The sequence below is a fragment of the Triticum aestivum genome, chromosome 4A (genome assembly GCF_018294505.1).
Source record: "Triticum aestivum cultivar Chinese Spring chromosome 4A, IWGSC CS RefSeq v2.1, whole genome shotgun sequence".
Lineage (NCBI taxonomy): Eukaryota > Viridiplantae > Streptophyta > Magnoliopsida > Poales > Poaceae > Triticum > Triticum aestivum.
In genome coordinates, this window is record NC_057803.1 from 264,379,462 (window position 1) to 264,407,271 (window position 27,810).

Below are 27,810 nucleotides of genomic sequence, written 5' to 3' on the forward strand. Positions count from 1 at the left end.
AGTGCATATAGGCCAGTGGCCAGACTCAGATCAAATACCAAGATCTCGTTAAGCATTTTATTTTGAACTAACCGCGGACACCGACCAGGGGCCAGGCCCACCTCTCACCTAGGCGGTCTCAACCTGCCCTGTCGCTCCACCACAAAGTAATAGTCGGGGGCCGTCGGGAACCCAGGCCCACCACTACCGGGATGGAACCACCTGTCCTTTCAGCCCCCACATCGGAATCACTTGCGGGTACTCTACGAGCTGACCCGACTTTAGTCACCACATGTATCATATAATATATATGTAAATATATACCCGTGATCACCTCCCGAGTGATCACGGCCCGGTAGTATAGCATGGCAGATGGACAAGAATGTAGGTCCACTAATGGAATACTAGCATCCTATACTAAGCATTTAGGATTGCAGGTAAGGGTAACAACTGTAGCAAAAATGACAAGCTATGCAGCAGAATAGGATTAACCGAAAGCAGTAACATGCTACACTACTCTAATGCAAGCAGTAGAGAGAAAGAATAGGCGATATCTGGTGATCAAGGGGGGCTTGCCTGGTTGCTCTGGCAAGACGGAGGGGTCCTCAACACCACAGTCGTACTCAGTGGCATCAGCGTCGGTCTCAGGGTCTACCAGAGAAGAAGAGGGGGGAAGAAACAGTAAATACGGAGCAAACAAAGCATCTCAAAACATAACGAGGCAATACGCGGTGCTAGGTATGCCCTAACGCGGTACTAGGCTATGCCGGCGAAGGGGGGAAACATCCGGGAAAGCATTCCCGGTGCTTGACGTGTTCGAACAGACGAACCGAAGGGGGAAAGTTGCACGTCCGCTATGCTAGGAACGTGTGGTGAATGAACAGACTACGTATTTAGATTTGTCTCATCGTTCTGAGCAACTTTCATGTACAAAGTATTTCCATCCGAGTTACGGATTATTTTAAATTAAATTTCAAAGTTTTAATTCATTTCCAGGAATTAACAGATTAATTTAAATGAAAATAATTTATGATGTCATCATGACATCAGCGGTCAAAGTTGACCGTTGACCAGTCAAACTGATGGGTGGGGCCCGTTTGTCATTGTCTATTCCTAAGTAAATGGTGATTAGGATTAATTAACATGTTAATTAACTTTAATTAGTTAACTAAATAGAATTAATTAATTAACTAATAGAATTTTATTTTATTTATTATTATTTTTAAAATGTTCTGGGCGTGGGGCCCCACTGCCATTGGTTAAGGGGGCCCTAGCGGGCCGCGCGGGCAGGCAAGTCTCGGGCAACAGGCAGGCGTGTAACACCCCAGATGTAATTTACCAAATTTGTACTCCAACTCTTGCCATTTTCGCCTTTTATTTTTTTTGCATCCTGAAGCACTTTTCATCATGCCATAACTCTACATCTGTAGATCCGTTTTGTGTGTGTTACATATCAAATTGTTCATCTGGATGTCCTCTTCATTTTGTTCCATTGCAACATGCTTGTTTGAGTCCATCTTGATGCCCAAATGACTGTTGCAAGAGTGCTATAAAATGTTACTTCCTGATTCTTAACAGATCTTGAGCATTTGTCATTTTTGCCATGATTATTGTGTGCTGCATATGGGCATAAGCTCTACATGTGTTTTGGGCTATGCCATGCCATCTTTACAGGGGTGTATGCCATGTATTTTTGTGATCAATTTGGTGACTAGCACAAGCATGCAAAGTAGCTCTCATGATATTGCTGATTTCAGGGACTTGGCATTTTCAGTAAGTCTTTGCTTTGCTGTTATTCTTATGCCATGTATTCATGTTGCTACAGAGTGATCCATGCTTCTTTTGAGTATGTTCAGTAAGGATGATTTTGGCATATGGTTATGCTCTATCCATCCATGTCCTTGTTTGCATTTATGGAGTACACTAGCATGACTCAATCTTGCTCTACTTTTGCTATAAAATGTTTACGTGTTAATTAATTTTGCCAAGGTTGTTGTAGTTGATCCATGCATGCTATGAGATTGTTCTTGCCATATTTAGCTTATTGATCATGTCTTATTGCTGGTAGTATGCTTAGTTTGTCATGCAATGCCTTGTGTTGAGTGCATCGAGCTCGCAAAGAGGCCTTCGTAACTCTGTTTTTGCCATGTCCAGTTTTTTCTACTAAGTCTGGGTCTGTTAATGAAACTTGCTATGTTTACATGGGTGCCATCATGTTTTATGTGCCCTTTTGGCTTATGGTCAATAAGGGACTTTTTTTATATGTTTTGAAAAGATTCGTGTCGTGCCTTGAATTGCTATGTTCGGATCCTTTAGCATGTTGATATCTTGCTCTAAACATTGCTTCCTGATGTTAAATCCTCACGTGTTATTTTCACTAAGTCTGTGAAGCTGATATCTTTTGCACTTTTGCCATGCTTATTTGAACCTGCTCTTGCGTGATTTAGCCGTAGCTCAGTGTTCATCTTTTCTCAAGCATCTTGAGTAGATCACTGCCATGTGCTTTGTTGCCATGTTGGAGTGCAGTAGCTTAGTTTCTTGTTGCATTCTAGATGGCATCGTGCTGTTAATCGCAGAATTGTGTCATTCTTGTTTTGCTTGCCATTTGCAAACCGTGCATCCGTTTCCGGCGATCTTTATATCGATTTCGACCGAAATCAACTCATATTTCCAGCGGCACTCTTGTTTTGCCAAGTTGAGGCCTGGTTAAATCGTTTCCTTTCGTACCACGCATATGCATTGCATATCACATCCCGCATATCATGCCATGTTTTGCATCATGTTGCTTGCGCATTGCACCGTGGTTGATTGTGTTTTCCTTTGCTTGTGTTCTTGACTTTGGTAGAGTCGGGAGACGAGTACGTGATTGAGGAACCCGTTGAGTATGCTTACGAGGATCAAGCTTACATCAACTCGGAGAACTTTGCAGGCAAGATGACCATACCCTCGAAATCACTTCTATCTTTGCTTGCTAGTTTGCCCGCTCTTTTGCTATGCCGCGATACCTACCACTTGCTATATCATCCCTCCCATATTGACATGTCAAACCTCTAACCCACCTTGTCCTAAACCGTTGTTTGGCTATGTTACCGCTTTGCTCAGCCCCTCTTATAGCGTTGCTAGTTGCAGGTGAAGATTGGAGTTTGTTCCTTGTTGGAACATGATTATTGTTGGGATATCATTATTATATCTTGATTACTTTAATGCACCTATATACTTGGTAAAGGGTGGAAGGCTCGGCCTTATTCCTGGTGTTTTGTTCCACTCTTGCCGCCCTAGTTTCCATCATACCGGTGTTATGTTCCTTGATTTTGCGTTCCTTACACGGTTTGGTTATAATGGGAACCCCTTGACAGTTCGCCTTGAATAAAACTCCTCCAGCAAGGCCCAACCTTGGTTTTACCATTTGCCACCTAAACCTTTTTCCCTTGGGTTTCGCGGACTCAAGGGTCATCTTTATTTTAACCCCCCGGGCCAGTGCTTCTCTAAGTGTTGGTCCAACCTGAGCGATGTCCGGCGCCCCCTGGGCAACCAGGGTCTATGCCAACCCGACGTCTGGCTCATCTGGTGTACCCTGAGAACGAGATATGTGCAGCTCCTATTGGGATTTGTCAGCACATCAGGCAGCTTTGTTGGTCTTGTTTTACCATTGTCGAGATGTCTTGTAACCGGGATTCCGAGTCTGATCGGGTCTTCCTGGGAGAAGGAATATCCTTCGTTGACCGTGAGAGCTTGTGATGGGCTAAGTTGGGACACCCCTACAGGGATTTGAACTTTCGAAAGCCGTGCCCGCGGTTATGGGCAGATGGGAATTTGTTAATATCCGGTTGTAGAAAACCTGACACTTAACTTAATTAAAATGAATCAACAGCGTGTGTAGCCGTGATGGTCTCTTTTCGGCGGAGTCCGGGAAGAGAACACGGTTTCGTGTTATGCTTGAACGTAAGTAGTTTTAGGATCACTTCTTGATCTTTATAGTTTCTCGATTGTGCTTTGCTTCTCTTCTCACTCTCATTTGCGCAAGTTAACCACCATATATGCTAGTGCTTGCTGCAACTCCACCTCACTACCATTTCCTACCTATAAGCTTAAATAGTCTTGATCGCGAGGGTGTCAGATTTCCGAGTCCCCATGACTCACAGATTACTTCCAAAATCGGATGCAGGTGCCGATGATGACAGTATAGGGGATGCGACCGAACTCAAGTGGGAGTTCGACAAGGATTCATGACGTTACTATGTTTCCTTTCCAGACGATCAATAGTGGAGCCCAGTTGGGCGACCGGGAATCTATGCATTTGGGGTTTTCTTTATTTTGGTTCCGTAGTCAGACCTTGATTGTATTCTGGTTGATGTAATGCTATATTTATGTATGGTGTCAAGTGGTGATTGTAACCAACTCTTTATCTCTTTCTTGTTCAGTACATGGGATGTGTAAAGATTACCCCTCTTGCGACATGCCTACAATGCGGTTATGCCTCTAAGTCATGCTCCGACACGTGGGAGATATATCCGCATCGTGGGTGTTACAAGTTGGTAATCAGAGCCTTCCCCGACTTAGGAGCCCCCTGCTTGATTGAATCGTTGGTGTTGTTGAGTCTAGAAAAATGTTTTGAGTCTTATAGTATTATATATATCGGAGAGTAGGATTATTTTTACTCCTCAGTCCCTTCGTCGCTCTGGTGAGGCCTCCTGACATAGAGTTTTGACTCTTCTCTTCTCAAATTTCACTAAAAAAATTTAGGATCACGCGGGTATCTTGGAAAATTCCGATGGTTTTGTGATGAGAACATTGTTCTTTGTGCCTCCTGACATTTAGGGGTTGTGGCAGTGTCCCGGGGAGTTGAGCTCCGAGGTGTTGTCGTCACAATTTTATCGTTGCAGTTCTAGAATACCTGAGTTCGCCGACATAAAAAAAATCTCCTTTTATGCAGTTGATGGTGAGATAACCTCGATGCCACCCAGTACTGGGGCGGGAGTTCAGAGTATTGCCATAACTCGTATAACAGATGCTTTTCGAAGGTTGAGGTAAATGATTTCCGAAGGTTTCTGGGTTATGTGTTGAAGGATGGATACAACTAGATGTAGGATTTGCTAGTTTTGGGTGAGATATTATGCTTCCCCTGTATCCTCAACACCTGATTGCATAACCAGAAAGTTTCGGGAGTTTCATAGGTGGGAATTCATGTAGCTCTAGTATTTCTTCCCGCAGATATTTGGTTTGTGATTGGGTAATCCTTACCAAGTATTTGTTCATATCTGTACCTTGTTGATTTTATTCTTCTACCTTTATCTAAGTGGCTTCTCAACTTATGGAAGTATGATCATTTACTTTGGAATTCATTCATTCATTCTTGTTCGAATGTTAAGGCTATATGTTGCAATTTAAATCCATTGATTCAGCTTGAATATAGGTCTGTCAAGATGCTAACGGATGTCAACCTCTTCAGGATGGATCCTCCAACGCATCAGAATCCGGAACCTCCGCCACCACCTCCACCTCCGGAGGGATGGCAAGCTGTTATGGCCGCTACCAACACCAACACGCAGATGCTTATGCAACTCTTGCAAGAGCGCAACCAAGGAAATCAAGGCCATGGCAACTATCAAGCTCAGTTTGCTACCCTCAACCAGTTCCTCGCATACCAGCCGAAGTCTTTCAGTAACGGTGTCGAGGCCATAGACGCTGATGATTGGCTCGTGGATATCTGCAAACATTTTGAGTGTAGCAACGTCAGGCCTGAGGACTTTGTCAAGTTTGCTTCGTTCCAACTCAAAGACCAAGTTGCTGAGTGGTATCAACAATACAAAGATTCCAGAGGAGGTCGTGTGATTACCTAGGATGATTTCCGCCAAGACTTCAAAGCTCACCACATTCCTCAAAGTGTTGTTGAGAGTAAGCGTGAGGAGTTCCGCAATCTAAAGCAAGGCAGCTTGTCTGTTTACCAATACAACATCCTATTCCAGAGGCTCGCTCGCTTCGCCAAACAAGACGTCCCTGACGAGAAAATCATGATTTATCAATTCAGAGGTGGCCTCAGAGAAGATCTGCAACTAGCTCTTGTGCTTTTTGAGCTGACCAAGTATGATGATTTCTACAACATGGCACTAAAGCGAGAGGCCGCTCAGCTCAAGTGCGATGCATCTAAGAGGAGAGTCAGGGATGCAACTCCTTCTTCTTCTTCTTCAACTCAAGTGGCAGCTAAGCAGCAAAAGTTCTGGTTGCCTCCTCCTCCTCCGTCCCGTCAGCCTTATCAGCAGAAGAGCAAAGGTGGCAATGGATCTTCACACCCACCCAACCGAGGCTATTGGAACAAAGCTTCATCTCATGCTCCAAGGTCAAGTGCTCCGTATCACCGCCCGCTCTCAGAGGTTACGTGCAACAAGTGTCAGCAGAAGGGGCACTGTGCGAACAAATGCTTCAACCAGAGGCGCCTTCCGCCTCCTCCTCCTGTGAGATCTGCCAGCAATGTAGTGGTCAAGCATAATCCCAAGCATGTCAAGGTTAACATGATGAATGCAGCTCAGGCAGAGGACTCGTCAAAAGTGATCATGGGTAACCTCCCAGTTAACTCTATTCCGGCAAAGTTCTCTTTGATACTAGTGTATCGCATTGTTTCATTTCAAAACCTTTTGCATCAAAGTATGAGTGTGATTATCAACAATTGCATATAACTTTATCAATTGTGTCCCCGGGCAAGCAAATGTCAGCTAATATTTGTGTCCCGGATGTTTCTATCGAGATGGGCGACTACAAATTTCTGGCTTCTCCAATTGTTCTGGGTGACTCGGATATTGATCTAATTCTCGGCATGGACTGGCTTTCTAAGCACATGGCTCAGCTTGATTGTACTGCTAGGCAGATTCAATTGACACACTCGTCTGAGGATGTGATCATCTATGCCACTCGTGACGATACCATTCGACTATTTTCTCTCAATGAGAAGGGCCAGTTGAATGCCATCTCTCAGATTACAGTCGTTTGTGAATATCAAGACGTCTTTCCAGAAGAGCTTCCAGGAATGCCTCCTCACTAGCCAGTTGAATTCGTCATTGATCTTGAGCCTGGCACGGAACCTGTTTGCAAACGTCCTTACAAGCTTGGACCAGAAGAGTTGAAGGAGCTAAAGAAACAACTCGATATACAAGAGCGTATGGGTCTGATCCGACCGAGTTCTTCTCCATGGGGTTGTGGTGTTCTTTTTGTCAAGAAGAAAGATGGCACAGACCGACTCTGTGTCGACTACCGCCCATTGAAAAAGAAGACCATAAAGAACAAGTACCCACTTCCCAACATCAACGAGCTTTTCGAACAACTCAAAGGTGCTCAAGTATTCTCCAAGATTGACCTTCGTATGGGTTATCATCAGATTTGCATTCGTGAACAAGATAACCCCAAGACAGCATTCAAAACAAGCTATGGTTCTTATGAATACACTGTCATGTCTTTCGGCCTTGTCAATGCTCCTCGAACGTTCTCTCGCATGATGAACTTCATCTTCAACCCTTACACAAATGACTTCGTCTTGGTGTATTTCAATGATATTTTGGTCTTTTCCAAGAACAAAGAGGATCATGCCAAGCACTTGAGATTGGTGCTGGACAAACTCAGAGAACATCAGTTCTATGCAAAGTTTTCAAAGTGCGAGTTTTGGCTCGATGAGGTTCTCTACCTTGGCCATATCATCTCTGCCAAGGGCATAGCTGTACATCCTAAGAAGGTGTCTGCAATTGCAAATTGGGAACCGCCTCAGAATGTGAAGCAGCTCCGCAGTTTCCTTGGGCTTGCAAGCTATTGTCGAAGATTCGTTGAGAATTTCTGTAAGATCATGAAACCTCTTTCCAACCTCCTCCAGAAGCATGAGAAGTATGTCTGGATGCCTGAATGTGACATCACTTTCAACACCCTCAAAGAGAAGTTAGTCACAGCTCCAGTTCTGACTCCTCCTGATGAATCCAAACCATTCGAAGTTTTCTGTGATGCTTCCCTGCAAGGTCTCGGTGTTGTGTTAATGCAAGAGAAGAAAGTTGTGGCCTATACCTCTCGCCAGTTGAAGCCCAACGAAAAGAACTACCCTACTCATGACCTCGAGTTGGCGGCAGTTGTCCATGCTCTTTTAACATGGAGACATCTATTGTTGGGAAGGAAAGTGGACATATTCACTAATCATAAGAGTCTCAAGTACATCTTCACTCAGCCCAACCTCAACCTCAGGCAGACTCGTTGGGTCGAAATGATTCAAGAGTATAATCCGAGTATCGAATATACTTCAGGCAAGGCCAATGTCATTGCATACGCTTTGAGCAGGAAGGCTTACTACAACAGTTTGATTCTCAAGCCCTTTCAACCGGATCTTTGTGAAGCTTTCCGCAAACTTAATCTCCAAGTTGTTCGTCAAGGATTTCTTGCCAACCTCCAAGTCTCTCCTACTCTGGAAGATCAAATTCGTGAGGCTCAACTTCTTGATGCAATGGTGAAGAAGGTGAAAAATGGGATTGCCAAGAGCCAACCCAAGTACAAGTGCTATCGCCTTGATGACAAAGATACTGTATTCTTCGAGGATCGAATTGTGGTTCCTAAAGCGACCTTCGTAAAGTCATTATGAACGAGTCTCACAATTCACTCCTATCTATTCATCCTGGAAGTACAAAGATGTACCATGACCTCAAGCAGTCATATTGGTGGACTCGAATGAAGCGCGAGATTGCTCAGTTCGTGAATGAATGTGATGTCTGTAGAAGAGTGAAAGCGGAACACCAACGGCCATCTGGTCTCCTCCAACCTCTTGCCATTCCAGAATGGAAGTTTGATCATATTGAGATGGACTTCGTGACTGGATTTCCCAAGTCCAAACGTGGCAATCATGCTATCTTTGTTGTCATCGACAAGCTCACTAAAGTGGCTCATTTTCTTCCTATCAAAGAATCTATCATAGCAGATCAGTTGGCAGGGCTATATACCTCCAAGATTGTCTCTTTGCACGGCATTCCGCAGTTGATATCTTTAGATCGTGGAAGCATATTTACTTCTAAGTTCTGGGACTCCTTTCAGAAGGCCATGGGCACCAACATTCACTTCAGACAGCCTTCCATCCTCAAACTAGTGGACAAGTCGAGCGAGTTAATCAAATTCTTGAAGATATGCTCAGGGCTTGTGTCATTTATTTCGGTATGAAGTGGGAATATGGTCTTCCATATGCCGAGTTCTCCTACAACAACAACTTCCAAGCAAGTTCGGGCAAGGCCCCATTCGAGATTCTATATGGCAGAAAGTGCCGTACTCCTCTTAACTGGTCAGAGACTGGTGAACGCAAACTTCTTGGCAATGACTTGATCACAGAGGCTGAAGAAATGTGCAAAGTCATTCGTGAAAATCTCGAAGCCGCGCAATCGCACCAGAAGAGTTACTATCATAGCAAGCATCGTGACTTGGCTTTCGAGATAGGAGACCATGTCTACCCCCGCATCTCTCCAATGAAAGGTACTCGTCGCTTCGGTATCAAAGGGAAGCTTGCCCCTAGATATGTGGGTCCTTTCAAGATCATTGGCAAAAGAGGCGACCTTGCCTATCAACTTGAGCTTCCATCCAACTTTGCAAATGTGCACGACGTTTTTCACGTGTCTCAGCTTCGCAAATGTTTCAAGACTCCTGACCGCACCATCAACTTCAAAGAGATTGATCTCCAAGAAGACCTGTCTTATCATGAGCATCCCGTTGCTATCCTTGAAGAAACTGAGCGCAAGACTCGCAATAAGTCTATCAAATTCCTGAAAGTGAAGTGGTCACATCATTCCGACTGAGAAGCCACCTGGGAACGTGAGGACCACCTTCGTTCTGAATATTCGGAGTTCTTTCAGTCCTAGATCTCGGGACAAGATCCTTTCGTAGTGGTGGAGTGTTGTAACACCCCGGATGTAATTTACCAAATTTGTACTCCAACTCTTGCCATTTTAGGCTCTAAGTTATGATATTCCCTCGTTGTTTGCTTTTGTCTTCATTTTTCATTTTGTCCATGTCATGCATTTCATATCATGTCATCATGTGCATCTCATTTGCATACGTGTTCGTCTCATGCATCCGAGCTTTTTCCCCGTTGTCCATTTTGCGATCCGACACTCCTACGTCCTCCGGCGCCTCCTTTTGTCTCTTTTCATGTGCGGGTGTTAAACAATCTCGGAATGGACCAAGTTCTGCCAAGCTGCCTTGGTACACTACCGGTAGACCGCCTGTCAAGTTTCGTGCCATTTGGAGTCCGTTTGATACTCCAACGGTTAACCGGGGAACCGTAAAGGCCTCGTGTGTGTTGCAGCCCAACACCCCTCCAAAGTGGCCCAATAACCCATCCAAACCCCCTCCATCCTCTCGGCCATTCGATCACGATTGCGTGGTCCAAAATCGCTCTCCATTTGGACTCTCCTATAAAAACACCTTCCCCTCCGAAATTCGCGGTGCAAACCCTATCTCTCCCTCTCCTCGTGCCGCCGGACACGTCCGTTCGGGTCGGACGCGTCCGCCACCGCCACCGCGCCCAATCGCGCCTTGCCACGTGTATTTGTTGTCGTTGATAGATTCTCAAAAATGGCACAGTTAACATTGAGATTTTGGGGTTAGTCCCATTTTTAACATTGCAGATTTGAAGCCTTATTTGGGTGAGGGAAGATGAGCTTCCGTCGAGGACAACTTTATTTCAAGAAGGGGAGGATGATGAGGACATCAATAACATTGTTACACCCAAAGCCCCTGCCGCTATACATACTGGACCAATTACTAGAGCACGTGCATGCTAATTAAATTACTAGATACTTTCATTTCTTGGTAACGATTCTAATGTTCATGAGAATATGATGCTTCTTGAATTGGATACATTTGTTTTTCTTACAAATGAAGGCCCTAGCTTGGACAGGAAAGATGAACCTTGGAGCAAGTTCAAGCATGGAGATGATGGCGTGCGCAAGGGGAACAAGAACGGAGTTACAAGTGATGATTCCAGGACATTGAAGCCACCATAATGAGTGCATGAAGCCTTGGAAGAAATATACAAGATGCCACTTCATAAATTTCGTCCATAGGCTATTCTAGGTTCTGCATCACCTTATTTTGGGCCCGACCCATGTAATTTTGAAATACTTGATTATAGGCTCTTTTTAGAATCTGTATGTGTGGGGAAACAAGAGTTAGGGTTGGTTTCGGACCCCTCCTCCAAGGGCCACGAAATTCCCCCCTCTCGCCTCCATATATACAGCCCTTAGTGCATCGTTTAGACGTTGGGTTTTGTTTAGATTATAAGTTCGCCATTGCTGCAACTTCGCATACTTTGTTTGTGTTCAACGAGCAGACAAAGGCGTGACAGAACCCCACCTTCATCAATAAAGCTTTCCTCTTATATTCGCAATATCCAGATTGCAATCTCAATTTCTTGCTTGTTCTTCATTTGCTCGCAGGAAACATACCCTCGTGGTTAGGTTGATCATGCTCCGGCGTGGTCAATAACCCCTTGGAAGTTGGTTTAGAGATTGCTAAGTCGCGACGTCTCGCACATTCATAGTAGGATCGTCAAGGTCGACTCCCACAGAAAACGATAGCCACCATCTCATCGAAACATCGGGACACCTTCGCCTCCATCGGATACTATATGCCTCATTAGGTACGAAGAGGAACACCACCACGCAGCTAAGGAGCACCACCAAGTCCAAGGAGAAGCGCCCCAAGTCACCAATGACAAAGGAGTCCCCAAGAATCTAGACAGAAGGTCCCAGGCGACCCCTTGCGCACGGGCCCCCGTGACCCCGTGCCCACGGGCTACACAGGGAGCTACGTCTATAGCACCCCGTGCGCATGGGCCTCCCAGGATGGCCGGCTGAGATTGCCTCTTCGCCCTCCCTTTCATCTAGTTCGACCCCAAGGCAATATAAGTCGTACCTAGGACCATGTTTAGGGTTAGCAAAGTATTAGATGAGATATTTGTGAGCTTTGCTCCTTCTACCTTTGCTCTTGTGTATCAAGACCCCTTTAGGGAAGAATCCTTGTGGATTTCAAAGCCCTCCACAAGGAGAAGACTACCTTCAAGACCTCATCTCTTAGGAGTGAGAAGAACTCTACCATTGTATCTTTCCTTTGATTGTGTTTGTGAAGTTGTGGATCTTGTGTTTGCTATTCTAGTGGATGTGTAATTTCGTATTGTTGGGGTGATTTCCTCTTTGTGTTCTTGGTGTTAATCTCCCTTTTCCCCCTCCAAGTGTGAAAAGATCCATCCTAGGGTTTCACCCTACAACATCTTGGTATCATGAGAAAGGTTGATTCACATCTTGGAGTACCTACCCTTCACTTTCTAGTTTGCTTTTGTTGCTTATCGTCCTAATCCGAAAATCCCCACCAAAAATAGCCCCAAAAACTTTTCTTGCAATTTGTTGATCTTGTGAGATTTGGTTCTTTTGATCCACAAATTTGGTGTTTGGCAAGTGGATCTACCCCCTACCATCCTCCCCACCTTTCAATCCATCGAATTTGGCCTCAAAGTTGAAAATCCCCACGGATCCGGAGCCGTTCGTCCGCTCACACAGGACCCCGTGCACACGGGCCATCGGGACCCCGTGCACACGAGACCCTCTGCACATGGGCCTCACTTACACCGTGTACACGGACCATCCAGAGCACTTCGGCCATTTTCTGTTTTCCTTCATTTTGACACCCCACCACCACTTGTGCTGTTCCGCAATATTTCTCGTGGTTGTTTGAGTTTTGGGTTGCGGTTTTTCTCTCATGTCCTAAGGTGTTTCGGCTACTTAGGCACGATTCGACATCATGATCACCGCCAATCAATCATTGACCCGGACTCCACATCAGCTCCAACAACATCATCTTCATACCAATCGTAAACACGGACGGTAACTTCGACGACGCCTTTGTGCTACCCTTGCCATTACCTTGATAGCTTCGAGCCCCTTTTGTGTAGCTTACCCATCGAGACTAGCTTGTTGAGTATTGTCGGGCCATGCCTTAGTGCACCATTAGTGTTATGTCTCTCCCGTGCATATACTACTTGTTATCTCGCATTGTGGCTCGCATATCAAACATTGTCGCAAAGTAAAAAAAAGCTTTTAAGCAAAAGAGAAGAGAAGCAAGAACTTGTAAGCAATAGCATTGAGCCACTTTGACTAGTTCATCACTTTGGTTCATACATACATAAGCATACTTGGGATAGTGAGACGACCCGTTTGTCTCTTACGTTGGTGCACTAGCATATCTAGCCCATTGGAGCAATCGAGCTAGCGTCTCTCTAGTATCCGTACAACAAGAGCATTTTCCGTGGTTCCACATCTTAGAGCACACCCCTTGGTTGTGTGAATCCCATTTATCTTCCGTGTGTGTGCGTTCCGAGTGTTATCTTGGGTTTATCTATTCGTCTTACTTTCCATTTGTGAATCTTCTCAACTTTTTCAACATCTTGACTAAGATTTGCTTGAATTATTTGTGCCACTTCCTATCCGAGCTCCTCCATAAGCCTTTTACATGTAGGTGTTTGAAACAATACCCGGTACCAATTCTCCTACTATAGCATCACGTGCGATCATACTTGTTACATCCACAATCTTAGGAAAAGGTAACTTTGGTTTTCTTCTCTCATTTTCCTACTCATCACCACTTCCACATGATGGATAGGTCGAGTTCTTCTATCAACCCACTCTTCATTGAGCAAGACGACGACATGACCTCCTACGTCACCAAGAGACACCTCTTTGGCGCACAATGAGCTTTGCATCAAGAACAATAAGCAATGAGCGACCGCATAGACCATCTTGCCACTGACTTACGCCTCTCCGAGCAACGTACAAGAGACCACTTCGACAACAAGCTCAACAAAAAAACAAGAGAGAAATTCAAGAATGGATGAGATTTGTGCCTTATTGGTCAACTGCTCTTCTACCTCGTCGTCCTACTCAAGACGGAGCCACTCAAGTCAACACTCCGACAACACAATCTCCGGCTCAAGTATCGTGACATAAACACTCTTCGATGAGCCGCGCGCCAAAACTGTCAAGCAAACCGCAATCCTCTTCATGGCATCGATCCTCAAGAGCAACTTCTAGCGCAAGAACATCAACATCGCCAAAACCAAGCTACCTTTGAGGAAGCACAAGAAAGGCAATGCCAACGCCGACAAGAGGAAGAGAAGGCGCGCAAACACCAAGAGGAGCAAGACGCCGAAGCACTTCGACAACAACAACGGCGTGAAGATCAAGCTCAAGCAGCGCAAGACGCACTCTGAGAGTCCACTCGAGCCGTTGCCCGACGCAGTCGCCAAGTACGCGAGCAAGAGGAAGCTCTACGTCGGGAAATACAAGAAGAAGCCGCCCGACATGAAGAACAACATGAAAGGCAAAACTGTGAACACATGCCTCGCCCTCCACTACGCCAAGAGCACATCCACGTCAATGATCTTCCTCCACGCCAAGAGAAACACCAACTGGAGCAAGTGCGTGAAGACCCTCCACCTCACCAAGAGCGATTCCAACATCGTCACTATGATGAAGAACTCCGCTATGGCAAGCTCAAGTTCACCATGCCAAAGTTTTCCGGAAGCAATGACCCCAAGGAGTACTTATCATGGGCATTGAAAGTCGACAAGATATTCCTTCTTCACAACTATGATGAGGAAAAGTAGATCACCATGGCATCCCTCGAGTTCCAAGACAATGTCCTCATTTGGTGGGAACAAGTGATAGAGCAACACCGCGAGAAGGATGAGCCACCCATCATAACTTGGACACAAATGAAAGACGCCATGCGAGCACACTCCGTGCCTACCCACTACACACGAGATCTCTTCAAGAAGCTTCAACTCCTCAAGCAAGGCACGAAGACGGTTGAAGAATACTATCAATAAATGGAGATTGCCATGATATGAGCCAGTGTCAAAGAAGAAGATGAGCAAATAATGGCACGCTTCTTGAATGGCCACAACCACCCAATACGGAAGATTGTCGATTTCCAACCCTACTCCAACCTTCTCGAGCTAGTTCATCAAGCGACCATGGCGGAATGAAAATTACAAGAAGACTTCAAGTACACCAAGTACTCATCCAAGACCTACGGCTCATACACTCAAGCTACTCCTACTTCGACTTCGACACCTCCTACCTCGACTAGAGCATCACGTAGTACCGGCGACAAGTCAAGTTTCAAGAAAGTGACGCCTTCCTCCTCTCGTCCTCTGGCAAGCACCTACAAGAACAAGACTTCTTCTTCGGCACCACCGGACGATCCCGTCAAGACAAGTTATCTCAAGTGTTTCACATGTGGTGGCCATGGACACAAGTATTTTCAATGCATCAACAAGCGAATAATGATCGCCAATGATGATGGCACATACGACTCCATGTGTGAAGACGAGATGGAAGCTATCGAGCACGTCGCCATGCACCGTCAAGTGAATCAAGAAGAAGATGCTCATGTCTATTGCGACAATGATTCAAGTCCTGCTCTCATGGTCTCCAATGTCTTAACACTCCAATACCAACAAGACGAAGACCAAATGTGTCACATCTTCCACACCAAGGCCGGCATCAATGGGCACTCCGTGAAAGTAATCATCGACGGAGGGAGTTGCCATAACTTGGCAAGTGAAGAGCTATGTTGCAAGCTGCAATTGGTCAATAAGAAGCACCCTCGCCCTACATGGTTCAATGGATAAGTGACTCAGGCACAATTCAAGTGCAGCACACCGTGCATGTTTCTTTCAAGATCGGCGCCTACGAGGACACCATTGAGTGCGAAGTGGTTCCTATGTCCATGTGCCATCTTCTCTTGGGAAGACGTTGGCAATTCGACCGTGGTGTCATCCACAATGGGAGAACAAACCACTATAGCTTCAAGATGAAAGGAATGGAGTACATGCTATGACCTATCTCTCCAAGCCAAGTGATTCCCGACAAGCAAGCATCCACACATCATGGAGAGACTAGTGAGAGAGTGAACCACCAAAAAGAAAGTGAGCACCACAAGCCAAAATTGAGCGACCCTTCGCCATGATAGAAAAATTTAATCCTCCTTACTACAAAAAGAGAGATGAGAGAAGTGTGTGAGAACTCATCGAGTGTCATCCACTATGTCCTAATATGCAAAGATGCGGTGGAAAAGTCTAACACTCCTAATCCTCTTCCTATAGTGTGGTTAATCTGTTGCAGGAATTCGAGGATGTCTTTCCCGATGAGCTACCTTCCGGTCTTCCTCCCCTACGTGGCATCGAACATCGGATCGACCTCATCCCGGTGCACCCCTTCCTAACAAATCACCGTACCGCGTCAACCCCAAAGAAACCAAAGAAATATAAAGGAAAGTACAACATCTCATATACCATGGGCATGTGTGCGAATGTTTGAGTCCTTGTTCCGTACCGGTCATTATTGTGCCAAAAAGAGACGGCAGCTTTTGCATGTGTTCCAATTGTAGACCTATCAATGCTATCACCGTTCTCTATAGGCATCCCATTCCACTCCTTGATGATATGCTAGATGAGCTTAGCGGTGCCACTATTTTCTCAAAAATTGATCTTAAAAGTGGTTACTATTAAATCCGCATACAAGAGGGTGATGAATGGAAAACCGCTTTCAAAACAAAGTTTGGATTATATGAGTGGTTAGTTATGCCTATGGGTTTATCAGAAGCACCCGGTACTTTCATGCGTCTCATGCATTATGTGCTTCGCCCTTACATTGGTTTGTTTGTTGTGGTCTACTTTGACGACATTCTTATGTTTTTCATGTGAATCATATAAGGCCCATTTTCCATATGCTTCGAAAAGAATGTCTCTATGCTAATATGGATAAATGCACTTTTGGTGTTGACAAGATCGTTTTTTTGGGCTTTGTTGTATCTTCCAAGGGAGTTCATGTAAATGAGTCCAAAATTGAAGCAATTAAAACTTGGTCCCAACCCACTAATTTGCAACAAGTGCGTAGTTTCCTTGGTCTAGCAGGGTTTTTATCGTCTCTTTGTGAAAGAATTTAGCACTATTGCCGCACCATTGCATGCTTTGAGTAAGAAAAATGCACCTTTTGTTTGGGGACCAACTGAATCTACCGCTTTTGATGAGCTCAAATCTTTGCTTACCCGATTTCACCAAAACTTTTGAGGTCCATTGTGATGCTAGAATTAATGGAATTGGTGGAGTTTTGATGCAAGAAAAGTGATCCGTTGCATACTTTAGCAAAAAACTTTCCGGTGCTCAACTTAACTATCCTATATATGACAAGGAATTATATGCTTTAGTGTGAGTATTGCATGTTTGGGAGCATTATGTTCACCCACATGAATTTGTCATACATACCAATCATGAGACACTTAAGTACCTAAAAAGTCAAACTAAGTTGAATAAATGACATGATAAATGGAGTGAATTTATTGAGTCTTTTCTTATGTGATCAAGTACATTAAGGGCAAAGCAAATGTTGTGGCGGATGCTCTTTCCCGCATATGCATGCTTGTTAATCAACTAGAGTTAAATGTGATTGGCTTTGAGCATATTAAAGATCTTTATGTGAATGATCTTTCTTTTGCACTTCCGTATGCCAAATGTCTTACTAACACTTGTTGGGAGAAATTTTATCTCAAAGATGGCTACATTATGCGTGCTAACACACTTTGTATACCCGAGTCTTCTCTTCGTTTGTTGTTTTTGCAAGAGGCTCACGGAGGTGGACTCATGGGACATTTCAGACGCGACAAGACCTTCGCCACACTCTCCTTCAAGTACTTTTGGCCAAAGATGTTCCGCGACGTGGCATGCTTCACCAACAAATGCTCTACATGTCGCAAAGCTAAGTCCAAAGCCCAATCTCATGGTTTAAATATGCCCCTTCCAATTCCATATCAACCATGGGAGTATGGATTTAGCGCTTGGCTTTCCTATAACTCGCAATGGAAAGGATTCCGTCTGTGTTGTTGTGGACCAATTCTCGAAAATGGCACATTTCATACCATGCAACAAGATAGGCGAGGCTTCACATGTTGCTAATCTTTTTTGTAGGGAAATCTTGAGGTTGCATGGAGTGCCAAGGACCATTGTGTCGGACTGAGACGTCAAGTTCTTAAGCTACTTTTGGAAGACCATTTGCGCCAAGCTCGGCATCAAGCTTCTATTCTCAACGACCTATCATCCTCAAACCGATGGCCAAACGGAAGTCACCAACCAGACACTATCTACTCTCCTATGCGTGTTAATCAAGAAGAACATCAAAGAGTGGGAGGAGTGCTTACTCATCGCCGAGTACGCTCAAGCTCAACACACTACTACTGGCAAGTCCCCCTTTGAGGTTGTCTACGACTTCAACCCATTGTCCCCATTGGACATTCTACCTCTTTCACTCCAAGAATGCGCAAACATGGATGCAAGTGCAAGGGCAAGTTTTCTCAAGAAAAAGCACAAAGATACAAGGGCAATGATCGAGCGTCAAGTACGTCGCATCCCTACCAAGCTCAACATCAACAAGACACCGATGGTGTTCCAACCGGGCGATCTTGTATGGCTACATATCCGCAAGGACCGTTTCCCCAATGAACGTAAGTCAAACCTACTACCATGAGCCGACGGACCATTCAAGGTGCTAGTAGCTACAACGACAACGCTTACAAGATTGACATCCCATGCGACAAGTACAATGTAAGCGACACCTTCAATGCCAAAGACTTGGCCAAGTACCATGTTGATGAAGATCTCGATTCGAGAACGGATCTCTCTGAAGGGGGGGGGGGAGATGATGCGGAGCATCCTTCCATCATCCCCATGGACTCTACACCAACACTTCAAGTCCCATGTGGACCTATGACAAGAGCTAGAGCATGTGCATTGGAAACTCAGGTGAAATCCTTCCTACTTGACATGCATAAGGACACAAACGGAACTTGGTTGCTACCTCACCAAGATACTCTATGCCTCATTAGGTACGAAGAGGAGCAACACCACGCCGCTAAGGAGCACCACCAAGTCCAAGGAGAAGCACCGCAAGTCGCCAAGGACGAAGAAGGAGTCCCCATGAATCTAGACAAAAGGTCCGAGGCGACCCTGTGCGCACGGCCACCCAAGACCCTGTGCCCATGGGCTACACAGGGAGCTATGGTTGTAACACCCCATGCGCACTGGCATGTACGATGCACACAGGGCCCTTGTGCGCACGGTCCCAACTTACCCCGTGCCCACAGGCCTCCCAGGATGGCCGACTGAGATTGCCTCTTCACCCTCCTTTTCATCTACTTCGACCCCAAGGCTATATAAGTCGTACCTAGGACCATGTTTAGGGTTAGCAAAGTATTAGATGAGATATTTGTGAGCTTTTCTCCTTCTACCTTCCCTCTTGTGGATCAAGACCACTTTAGGGAAGAATCCTTGTGGATTTCAAAGCCTTCCAGAAGGAGAAGACTACCTTCAAGACGTCATCTCTTAGGAGTGAGAAGAACTCTATCATTGTATCTTTCCTTTGATTGTGTTTGTGAACTTGTGGATCTTGGGTTTGCTATTCTAGTGGATGTGTAATTTGGTCTTGTTGGAGTGATTTCCTCTTTGTGTTCTTGGTGTTCATCTCCCTTTTCCCCTCCAAGTGTGAAAAGATCCATCTTAGGGTTTCACCCTACAACATTTGGCGCGCCAGGTAGGGGCTGATGTCTAATACGCAACCTTTTTTCTTGTAGACTTTTGTTGGGCCTCCAAGTGCAGAGTTTTGTAGGAAAGTAGCAATTTCCCTCAAGTGGATGACCTAAGGTTTATCGATCAGTGGGAGGTGTAGGATGAAGATGGTCTCTCTCAAACAACTCTCCAACCAGATAACAAAGAGTCTCTTGTGTCCCCAACGCACCCAATACAATGGTAAATTGTATAGGTGCACTAGTTCGACAAAGAATGGTGATACAAGTGTAATATGGATAGTAGATTGTCGGTGGGAAACGACACCTATGGGATCACAAGAATCCCTAATGCGGTTGCGGGGCGCGGGGTTGAGAGAAGAGCGGGTCTAATAGAGAGCACGCGGTTCGTTTACCTAGGTTCGGGCCGCGAGGATGCGTAAAACCCTAGTCCTGCTTTGGTTGATGTATTCTGAGTTCTTGAACTAGCTACGGGGTGTAACGAGCTCCAAAAGCTGAATCCCTCTCCTCGTCGCCTTGGGCCTCCTTTCATAGAAAAAGGGGTTGCCACAGTGGCACATAGGAGGTGGAAGGGCAATAGTATTGCGAGGTTATCCTGGTATTACAGGACAAAGCACATTAAATGCGAGACTTAGGTGTCCCTCCACTTTATCGGGGGCGGGGGCGAGGCCCATCCTATCCGTCGCCGCTCCTCCAAGCTTCGACACGCACCATGGCCAGCGATGCATGCGGCGCCATGTAGGTAGGCAGGCAGCTGAGGTGGCACGGTGGTGGAGTCTCCACAAAGGGCTACATGTTGCCATGCAGGTGCCTGCCCAGCTGGTTGGGTCGGCAGCTGCATGCGAACGGCAGAGGAGACTTGGCTGGTGTGGGCCTGACGGTGGCCCTGCTGGTGCGCTTGGCGAGGGCCTTGCCGTGTGGCCCGGGAAGGGTCTTGCCGTGGTGTGCAGGCGTCCCCGGCAAGGATCTTGCTGGGGGTATTGTGGGTTTCTTTGGTGAGGATGGCTGCCTTCCAATCCTCATTTGACCTTGACTATTCTTTGTCTTCACGAAGATCTGCATGCCACCACAGAGGTGCCTCCCGAGCCCTGTCCAATGCATTTGACTAGTGTTGGTGGGCTCGAGGGTGGCTCGCTCGGCTGGCGTGGGCGAGCTGCCCCGGCAAGGGTCTTGCCGGGGCCGCTGAGGCTGCCCCGGCAAGGGTCTTGCTGGGGCCGCTGAGGCTGCCCCAGCAAGGGTCCTTGCCGGGGAAACCTGCTTTGCCCATCTGATCTTTGTGGCCTTGGTCCTTGTTGTTGCTTTGCTTTGTCTTGGGCTTCGATCTTACCTTGGCTTACCTCCCTTGCTCTGCTCGGCGTGGTCATGGGCGCAGCTCTGACTGCCCGTGCACAGGTAAAGGGGTACAAAAATGTGCCCCTAGTTTTGTACACCGACATAGATATAGGTTTTTGTAATATGAAAATATAAAAACAACAAGGTAGCAAGTAGTAAAAGTGAGCAAAAATGGTATTTGTAATGCTTGAAAACAAGGCCTAGGGTTCACACTTTCACTAGTGCAAAGTCTCTCAACAATGATAACATAATTAAATCATATGACAATCCCTCGACGTGCGACAAAGATTCACTCCAATGTTCTTATCGTGAAGAACATAAGATGAAATTGCTTGTAGGGTACGAAATCACCTCAAAGTTATTCTGTCTGATCTATCTTTTGAGCTATTCCTATAAGTGTCACAAACAACCCTAGAGTTCGTACTAAAATAACACCATATGATACACATCAATCAACCCTAATGTCACCTAGATACTCCAATATCACCACAAGTATCCGTGGGTCAATATACGATATGCATCAAACAACTTTAGATTCCTAATATTCAATCCGACAAAAAGAACCTCAAAAGTGCCCCAACCAGGACTTTGATGATTCCAGGACTTTGAAGCCACCATAATGAGTGCATGAAGCCTTGGACGAAATATAAAAGATGCCACTTCATAAATTTCGTCCAGAGGCTATTCTAGGTGCCGCGTCACCTTATTTTTGGGCCAAGCCCATGTCATTTCGAAATACTTGATTATAGGCTGTTTTTAGAGTCCGTATGTGTGGGGAAACAAGAGTTAGGGTTGGTTTTGAACCCCTCCTCCAAAGGCCACGAAATTCCCCCCTCGTTCCTCCATATATACAGCCCTTAGGGCATCGTTTAGATTGTGGGCTTTGTATAGATTAAAAGTTTGCCATAGCTGCAACTTTGCGTACTTCGTTTGTGTTCAACGACCAGACAAAGAGGTCACAGAACCCCACCTTGATCAATAAAGCTTTCATCTTATATTCGCAATATCCAGATTGCAATCTTTGTTTCTTGCTTGTTCTTCGTTTAGTTGTAGGAAATAGACCCTCGTGGTCAGGTTAATCGTGCTCCGGCGTGGTCAATAACCCCTCGGAAGTTGGTTTAGCGATTGCCAAGGTGTGATGTCTCGCACGTTCATAGTCGAATCGTCAAGGTCAACTCCCACAGAAAACGATAGCTATCTCATTGAAACATCGGGACTCCCCCGCCTCTATCAAGTGGTATCAGATTTCCAGGTTGCTCGGTGAGGTTTTATAGTTTTTCGTAGTTTAGATCGAGTTTTTTTTCATACCTATAGTCCATGAAAAAACCAAAAATAGGGTTATTTTATCATATCCGAACCAATCTGAGCCTTTGCATAATCTTTTTAGGGTTTTGCTTTGTTGAATTTGCCTTTGCATTGTCGTGTCTAGTTGCTGATCTTAGCGGCTAGTCCTTTAAAGTTTTGAGATCTGTCACAGTTTGTCATGCTGCCGCCGCACCATCTTCATCGTTGTTGCCATATATCACCACCACTACCATATCCTACCACCGCTGCCATATCCTACCACCGCTGCCATATCCTGCCACCGCTGCCATATACCACTCCCGCTGGCATATCCTATGTAACGCCCCGAGACCGTTGTGCCAGGTGTCTTCCGTTCTTTCGTTGTTGTTGCCTTGTCATTTGCTTGCGTGCCGCATCTTGTCATGTCATCATGTGCATTACATCATCATGTTTTCGAAACTTGCATGCGTCCCGGCCTCCTCGTTCTCTCTATTGTCCGTTCTGAGCCCAGACACACTTGCACGCGCCCGCGGCATGTCCGAAATATTATTTTATAACTGGCCGGAAAATGTTCTCGGAATGGGTTGAAAGTTGGCGTGCGGTCTTATTATAGTGTAGATAGACCGCCTGTCAAGTTTCATCGCGTTCGGAGTCCATTTGACGCCCCAATGATTAACTATAGCGGCATTATAGCCGGTCTAACGTCGGACGTTTTCGGTCTCCGGAAACAGATGCCGGGCCCTCCCTCTCTCTTCTCCCCCTCGCAGTCTCGCCACAACCCACCTAGTCCATCCTCCTTCCCCTCTTCGCTTCCGGAGTTGTCCGATGCGACCGCACGGTCCGAAACCCTCTCTGCTCAGTGCATCAAACCCCCCTCGCGCGCGTGTCCGAAAAGCTGTCCCGGACCCGACCCGGACTGTCGCCACCGTTGTGTCCGGATCATCCCCAAACATCTACAAAACGTCATCGTTTCCTTGTTAGGACTTCCTAACCTATATTTTCTCAGCCGTCTGATTTAGATCGAAGGGCTTCCATTAGTCTGCATATAGACCCACTCACTATATAACTAGACACAAACCCTAATTTTTAGGAGGTGTCCCATCCATCCCCCAAGCCGCCGCCACTCCTCCTGTCTCTTCCTCCTCGGGTTCATCCCCGATCCAAATCCCCTCCTCGCTTTCACCACCACACCAACCCGAGCCAATCACCTCTCCTTCCACTTAGCCTCTCCATCGGGATCCATCCCGTCCAACCAACGAGCCCCCTCCTCCTGCTTTGTTCCCCGAAGGGATCGAGAGAGTTGCCGCCGCCTTGTCACCTCCCGCGCCTCTCGACCCCCGCCTCCTCTGCACGCATCTCACCGGAGCAAGCTCACCCCGATCCAGTCGCTGCCGGTGAACAGCGGCAGCAACCGAGGCCCGCTGCGTTTCCCCGCTATTTCCTTCTCATCCTTCCCCTTCCCCCTGTCTCTCCCTCACATCTCTCTCTCTCTGCAGGAGACTGCCGTCGCGCCCTCTGCCATGGAGCTCGCCTCCATAGTCAGCACCGCCCGAGGGCCCCACCGTCCCCGACCTCCCCGCGGCCCACCTCACCTCATCATCCTCGTCTCCTCGCGACCGCGAGCCTGTCCTCGGACGCGCCTCCTCTGGTTCCCGAGGCCGAGTCGCCCCGTGCCCGCAACCCCGCGTCGACCTCCTGCCTCATCTGCGTCGTCGGAGCCCCGAGGAGTTTGCGCCGTCCATTCCTGCATCCCGCTCGTCCCGGAGTTCCCTTCTTCGCCAGGACCACTGCCGCTGCTTCGCTCGAGCGACCGCAGCCTCGGGAGGAGCCCGAGAGCCTCCTCCTGCTCGACCCTGCTGCCTCGCTGCGGACCTCTTCCAGTGTGGACCTCGCCGGAGCTCCGCAAGTCGCCGTGCGCCCCTGCTCCTCCTTCCCTTTCCCTCTCTTCCTCCCTGACTTTTTCTCATGCCCGTGTCCTGCAGGAGCACATCGCGCGCCGACCGTTCCGAGCTCCAATCCGCGACTCCCCTTGCCGGAATTGAACCCAGGCACCTCCCCGCGCTCAGTTCCGCCGTCCTCGACCGGTTCCTGCTCGCCCTCGCCCACACAAGTCCCTCGTCGCGCCGCCGTCGTCAAGTCCCTGCCGTGGCTCTACTTTCTGACGAGAACAGGGCGAGGTGCCCGCTCGCCTGTTCCTTCCCCGTTGACTTTTCATCAATGGATTGCAGCGCCCAGGCCCATCGCGCCAGCCTCCCTAGTTCACCGTCGAACTGGGCCCAAGGCCTCAAAGGCCCATTGTGAGCAGCTCCCAAATCCGCCCAGATTCAGCCTGCCTATATTTTTTTCGTGCCCTGTGAATTTGTCTATTTATCCAGGAGTTTGCAGTTTTACAGAAAAGCCCTCATACATCATGCATATAATAACTTAACAACCGTGCATCGGTTTAAAATGACTTATATATGAAACATGACTAGAATTTCATCTAGTTTCGTAATATGTCATTTTCATCCATGTTTAAAATGTTGTTTGTTTAAATTTTCTTAAATAACTTGCTAAAATGATTTATTTCATAACTAAATAACCGTAGCTCCGAATTTAACAAACTTTATATGTAAATGGGGTAGAATTTTGCATAGTTTAACATGGTGCACTCTTCTTGCATGTTTAACAACTATAAAATTGTGTTTAGGGCAGAACAGTACCATAATCAAAATATGCACATGAGGAGTTTCCGGACTTGTTGTTTGTTGTTCCGGCCTCATTTAACCTCGCCTAGATAGGTAGTTTTCATTTGCTTCACCTCTTGCCATGTTAAGCAACATTTAATATTGTTGGGTACGTAAACAAGATCGAACTAAATAACTTGTTGTGGAGTTTCGTCACTATGCAACTCGTTGCATATTGAGCTCCACTTACCATGTAGTTTTGCTTGTGCACTTTGCCATGCCATGAATCATTAAACCGGACATGCATCAAACTTGGTTGTGCATCATGCGATGTTTATGTGGTGGTTGTTTACTATGTTGTTTGCTTCTTTCCGGTGTTGCTTCTTCGGGTTGGTTCTGATAACATCGTGATTGTGAGGACTCGTTCGTCTACGTCCGTTTGTCTTCTTCATTGACTCGTTCTTCTTCCTTGCGGGATTTCAGGCAAGATGACCATACCCTCGAAATCACTTCTATCTTTGCTTGCTAGTTGCTCGCTCTTTTGCTATGCCTATGTTGCGATACCTACCGCTTGCTTATCATGCCTCCCATATTGTTGAACCAAGCCTCTAACCCACCTTGTCCTAGCAAACCGTTGTTTGGCTATGTTACCGCTTTGCTCATCCCCTCTTATAGCATTGTTAGTTGCAGGTGAAGATTGAAGTTTGTTCCTTGTTGGAACATGGACATGTTGTTCCTTGTTGGAACATGTTTACTTGTTGGGATATCACAATATATCTTATTTAATTAATGCATCTATATACTTGGTAAAGGGTGGAAGGCTCGGCCTTATGCCTGGTGTTTTGTTCCACTCTTGCCGCCCTAGTTTCCGTCATATCGGTGTTATGTTCCCGGATTTTGCGTTCCTTACGCGGTTGGGCTATAATGGGAACCCCTTGACAGTTCGCCTTGAATAAAACTCTCCAGCAATGCCCAACCTTGGTTTTACCATTTTCCTCACCACCACCTACTTTTCCCTTGGGAGTCGCTCTCTCGAGGGTCATCTTTATTTTAACCCCCCCGCCCGGGCCAGTGCTCCTCTGAGTGTTGGTCCGAACTGAGCTGCCTGCGGGGCAACCTCGGGGAAACTTGAGGTTTGGTTTTACTCGTAGCTAGTCTCATCTGAGTGTGCCTTGAGAACGAGATATGTGCAGCTCCTATCGGGATTTGTCGGCACATTCGGGCATTGTTGCTGGATTTGTTTTAACTTGTCGAAGTTGTCTTGTAGAACCGGGATACCGAGTCTGATCGGAATGTCTTGGGAGAAGGTATATCCTTCGTTGACCGTGAGAGCTTGTCATGGGCTAAGTTGGGACTCCCCTGCAGAGATTTGAACTTTCGAAAGCCGTGCCCGTGGTTATGGGCAGATGGGAATTTGTTAATGTCCGGTTGTAGAAAACCTGAAGTTGACCTTAATTAAAACACATCAACCGCGTGTGTAACCGTGATGGTCTCTTTCCGGCGGAGTCCAGGAAGTGAACACGGTGTTGGAGTTATGCTTGGCGTAGGTTGCTATAGGATCACTTTTTGATCATGGTTCTTCATTCGTGCTTTGCCTTCTCTTCTCTCTCTCTTTTGCGAACAGGTTAGCCACCATATTTGCTAGTCGCTTGCTGCAGCTCCACCTCATACATTTACCTTACCCATAAGCTTAAATAGTCTTGATCGCGAGGGTGCGAGATTGCTGAGTCCCCGTGACTCACAGATACTTCCAAAACTAGCTTGCAGGTGTCGTGGAACCATGCATATGACGCAACTAAGCTCAAGGAGGAGCTCGATGAAGATCTTGTCCTTTATGTTGTTCTGCTTCCAGTTGATCAGTAGTGGAGCCCAGTTGGGGTCGATCGGGGACCTTGTCGCATTTGGGGTTCTTCTTTTATTTTGGTTCCGTAGTCGGACCTTGATTGTATTTGGATGTTGTAATGCTTTATTCATGTATTTGTGTGAAGTGACGATTGTGATCCAACTATGTATCTATTTCCCTTATGTATTACATGGGTTGTGTGAACATTACCTCACTTGCAACATTGCTTTTAATGCGGTTATGCCTCAAAGTCGTGCTTCGACACGTGGGAGATATAGCCGCATCGAGGGCGTTACAAGTTGGTATCAGAGCCTTCCCCGACCTTAGGAGCCCCCACTGCTTGATCGAATTAGCGGACGAGTTGAGTCTAGAAATTTTTTTGAGTCATCTAGGAATTATATATCGGAGAGTTTAGGAATTCTTTTTACTCCCCAGTCCCTTCATCACTCTGGTAAGGCATCCTGACGTACAGTTTTGACTCTTCTCTTCTCAAATTTCACTAAATTTTTTTAGGATCACGCGGGTATCTTGGAATCGTTCCGATCGATTTGTGACGAGAACATTGTTCTGGGTGCCTCCTGTCATTTAGGGGTTGTGGCAGTGTCCGGGGGAGTTGAGCTCCGAGGTGTTGTCGTCACAATTTTATCGTTGCAGTTCTGGAATACCTGACTTTAGTTTCGCCGACATTGAAAATCTCTTTTATGTAGTTGTTGGTGAGATAACCTCGACGCCACCCAGTACTGGGGCGGGAGTTTGGGAGTATTTCCATAACTCGTATAACGGATGCTTTTCAAAGGTTGAGGTAAACGATTTCTAAAGGTTTCTTGGTTATGTGTTGAAGGATGGATGCAACTGGATGTAGGATTTGCTAGTTTTGGGTGAGATATTATGCTTCCCCTGTATCCCCAACACCTGATTGCATAACCGGAAAGGTTCGGGAGTTTCATAGGTGGGAATTCAAGTAGCTCGTAGGATATCTTTCCGACAGATGTATGATATGAAATTGGGGTTCTACGTCTAGTTGTCCGCCTATTCACGGTTGGTTTTACAGTGGTCTCGTTGTGTCTTAAA

At 46.4% G+C, this 27,810-nt stretch overlaps 1 protein-coding gene across 2 annotated transcripts; it reads left to right on the forward strand.

Moving 5' to 3' along the window:
* The first annotated feature begins 23,328 nt into the window (after nucleotides 1-23,328).
* Nucleotides 23,329-26,901, forward strand: LOC123085936 (lysine-rich arabinogalactan protein 19). 2 transcript variants are annotated; one of them, XM_044507645.1, is made up of 4 exons: nucleotides 23,329-24,142; nucleotides 24,213-24,527; nucleotides 25,286-25,379; nucleotides 26,657-26,901. In XM_044507645.1, exons 1-3 carry the CDS (start codon nucleotides 23,751-23,753, stop codon nucleotides 25,305-25,307), a joined length of 729 nt encoding a protein of 242 aa, XP_044363580.1. In that variant the 5' UTR covers nucleotides 23,329-23,750; the 3' UTR covers nucleotides 25,308-25,379; nucleotides 26,657-26,901. The 2 variants fall into 2 exon arrangements, with proteins under 2 accessions (XP_044363580.1, XP_044363581.1); XM_044507646.1 differs by lacking the exons at nucleotides 25,286-25,379; nucleotides 26,657-26,901 and having other exon boundaries at nucleotides 23,329-23,646; nucleotides 23,727-24,142; nucleotides 24,213-24,695.
* The last annotated feature ends 909 nt before the right edge of the window (nucleotides 26,902-27,810 follow it).

What these genes read in the sequence shown, in the direction of transcription:
- LOC123085936 (XM_044507645.1), top strand. Translation starts at nt 23,751, where the DNA reads ATGGAGCTCGCCTCCATAGTCAGCACCGCCCGAGGGCCCCACCGTCCC. An exon ending in CCGGAGCTCCGCAAGTCGCC is followed by an intron (nt 24,143 to 24,212) that starts GTGCGCCCCTGC and finishes CGTGTCCTGCAG; the next exon opens with GAGCACATCGCGCGCCGACC. An exon ending in CAAGGCCTCAAAGGCCCATT is followed by an intron (nt 24,528 to 25,285) that starts GTGAGCAGCTCC and finishes TTGCTTCTTCGG; the next exon opens with GTTGGTTCTGATAACATCGT.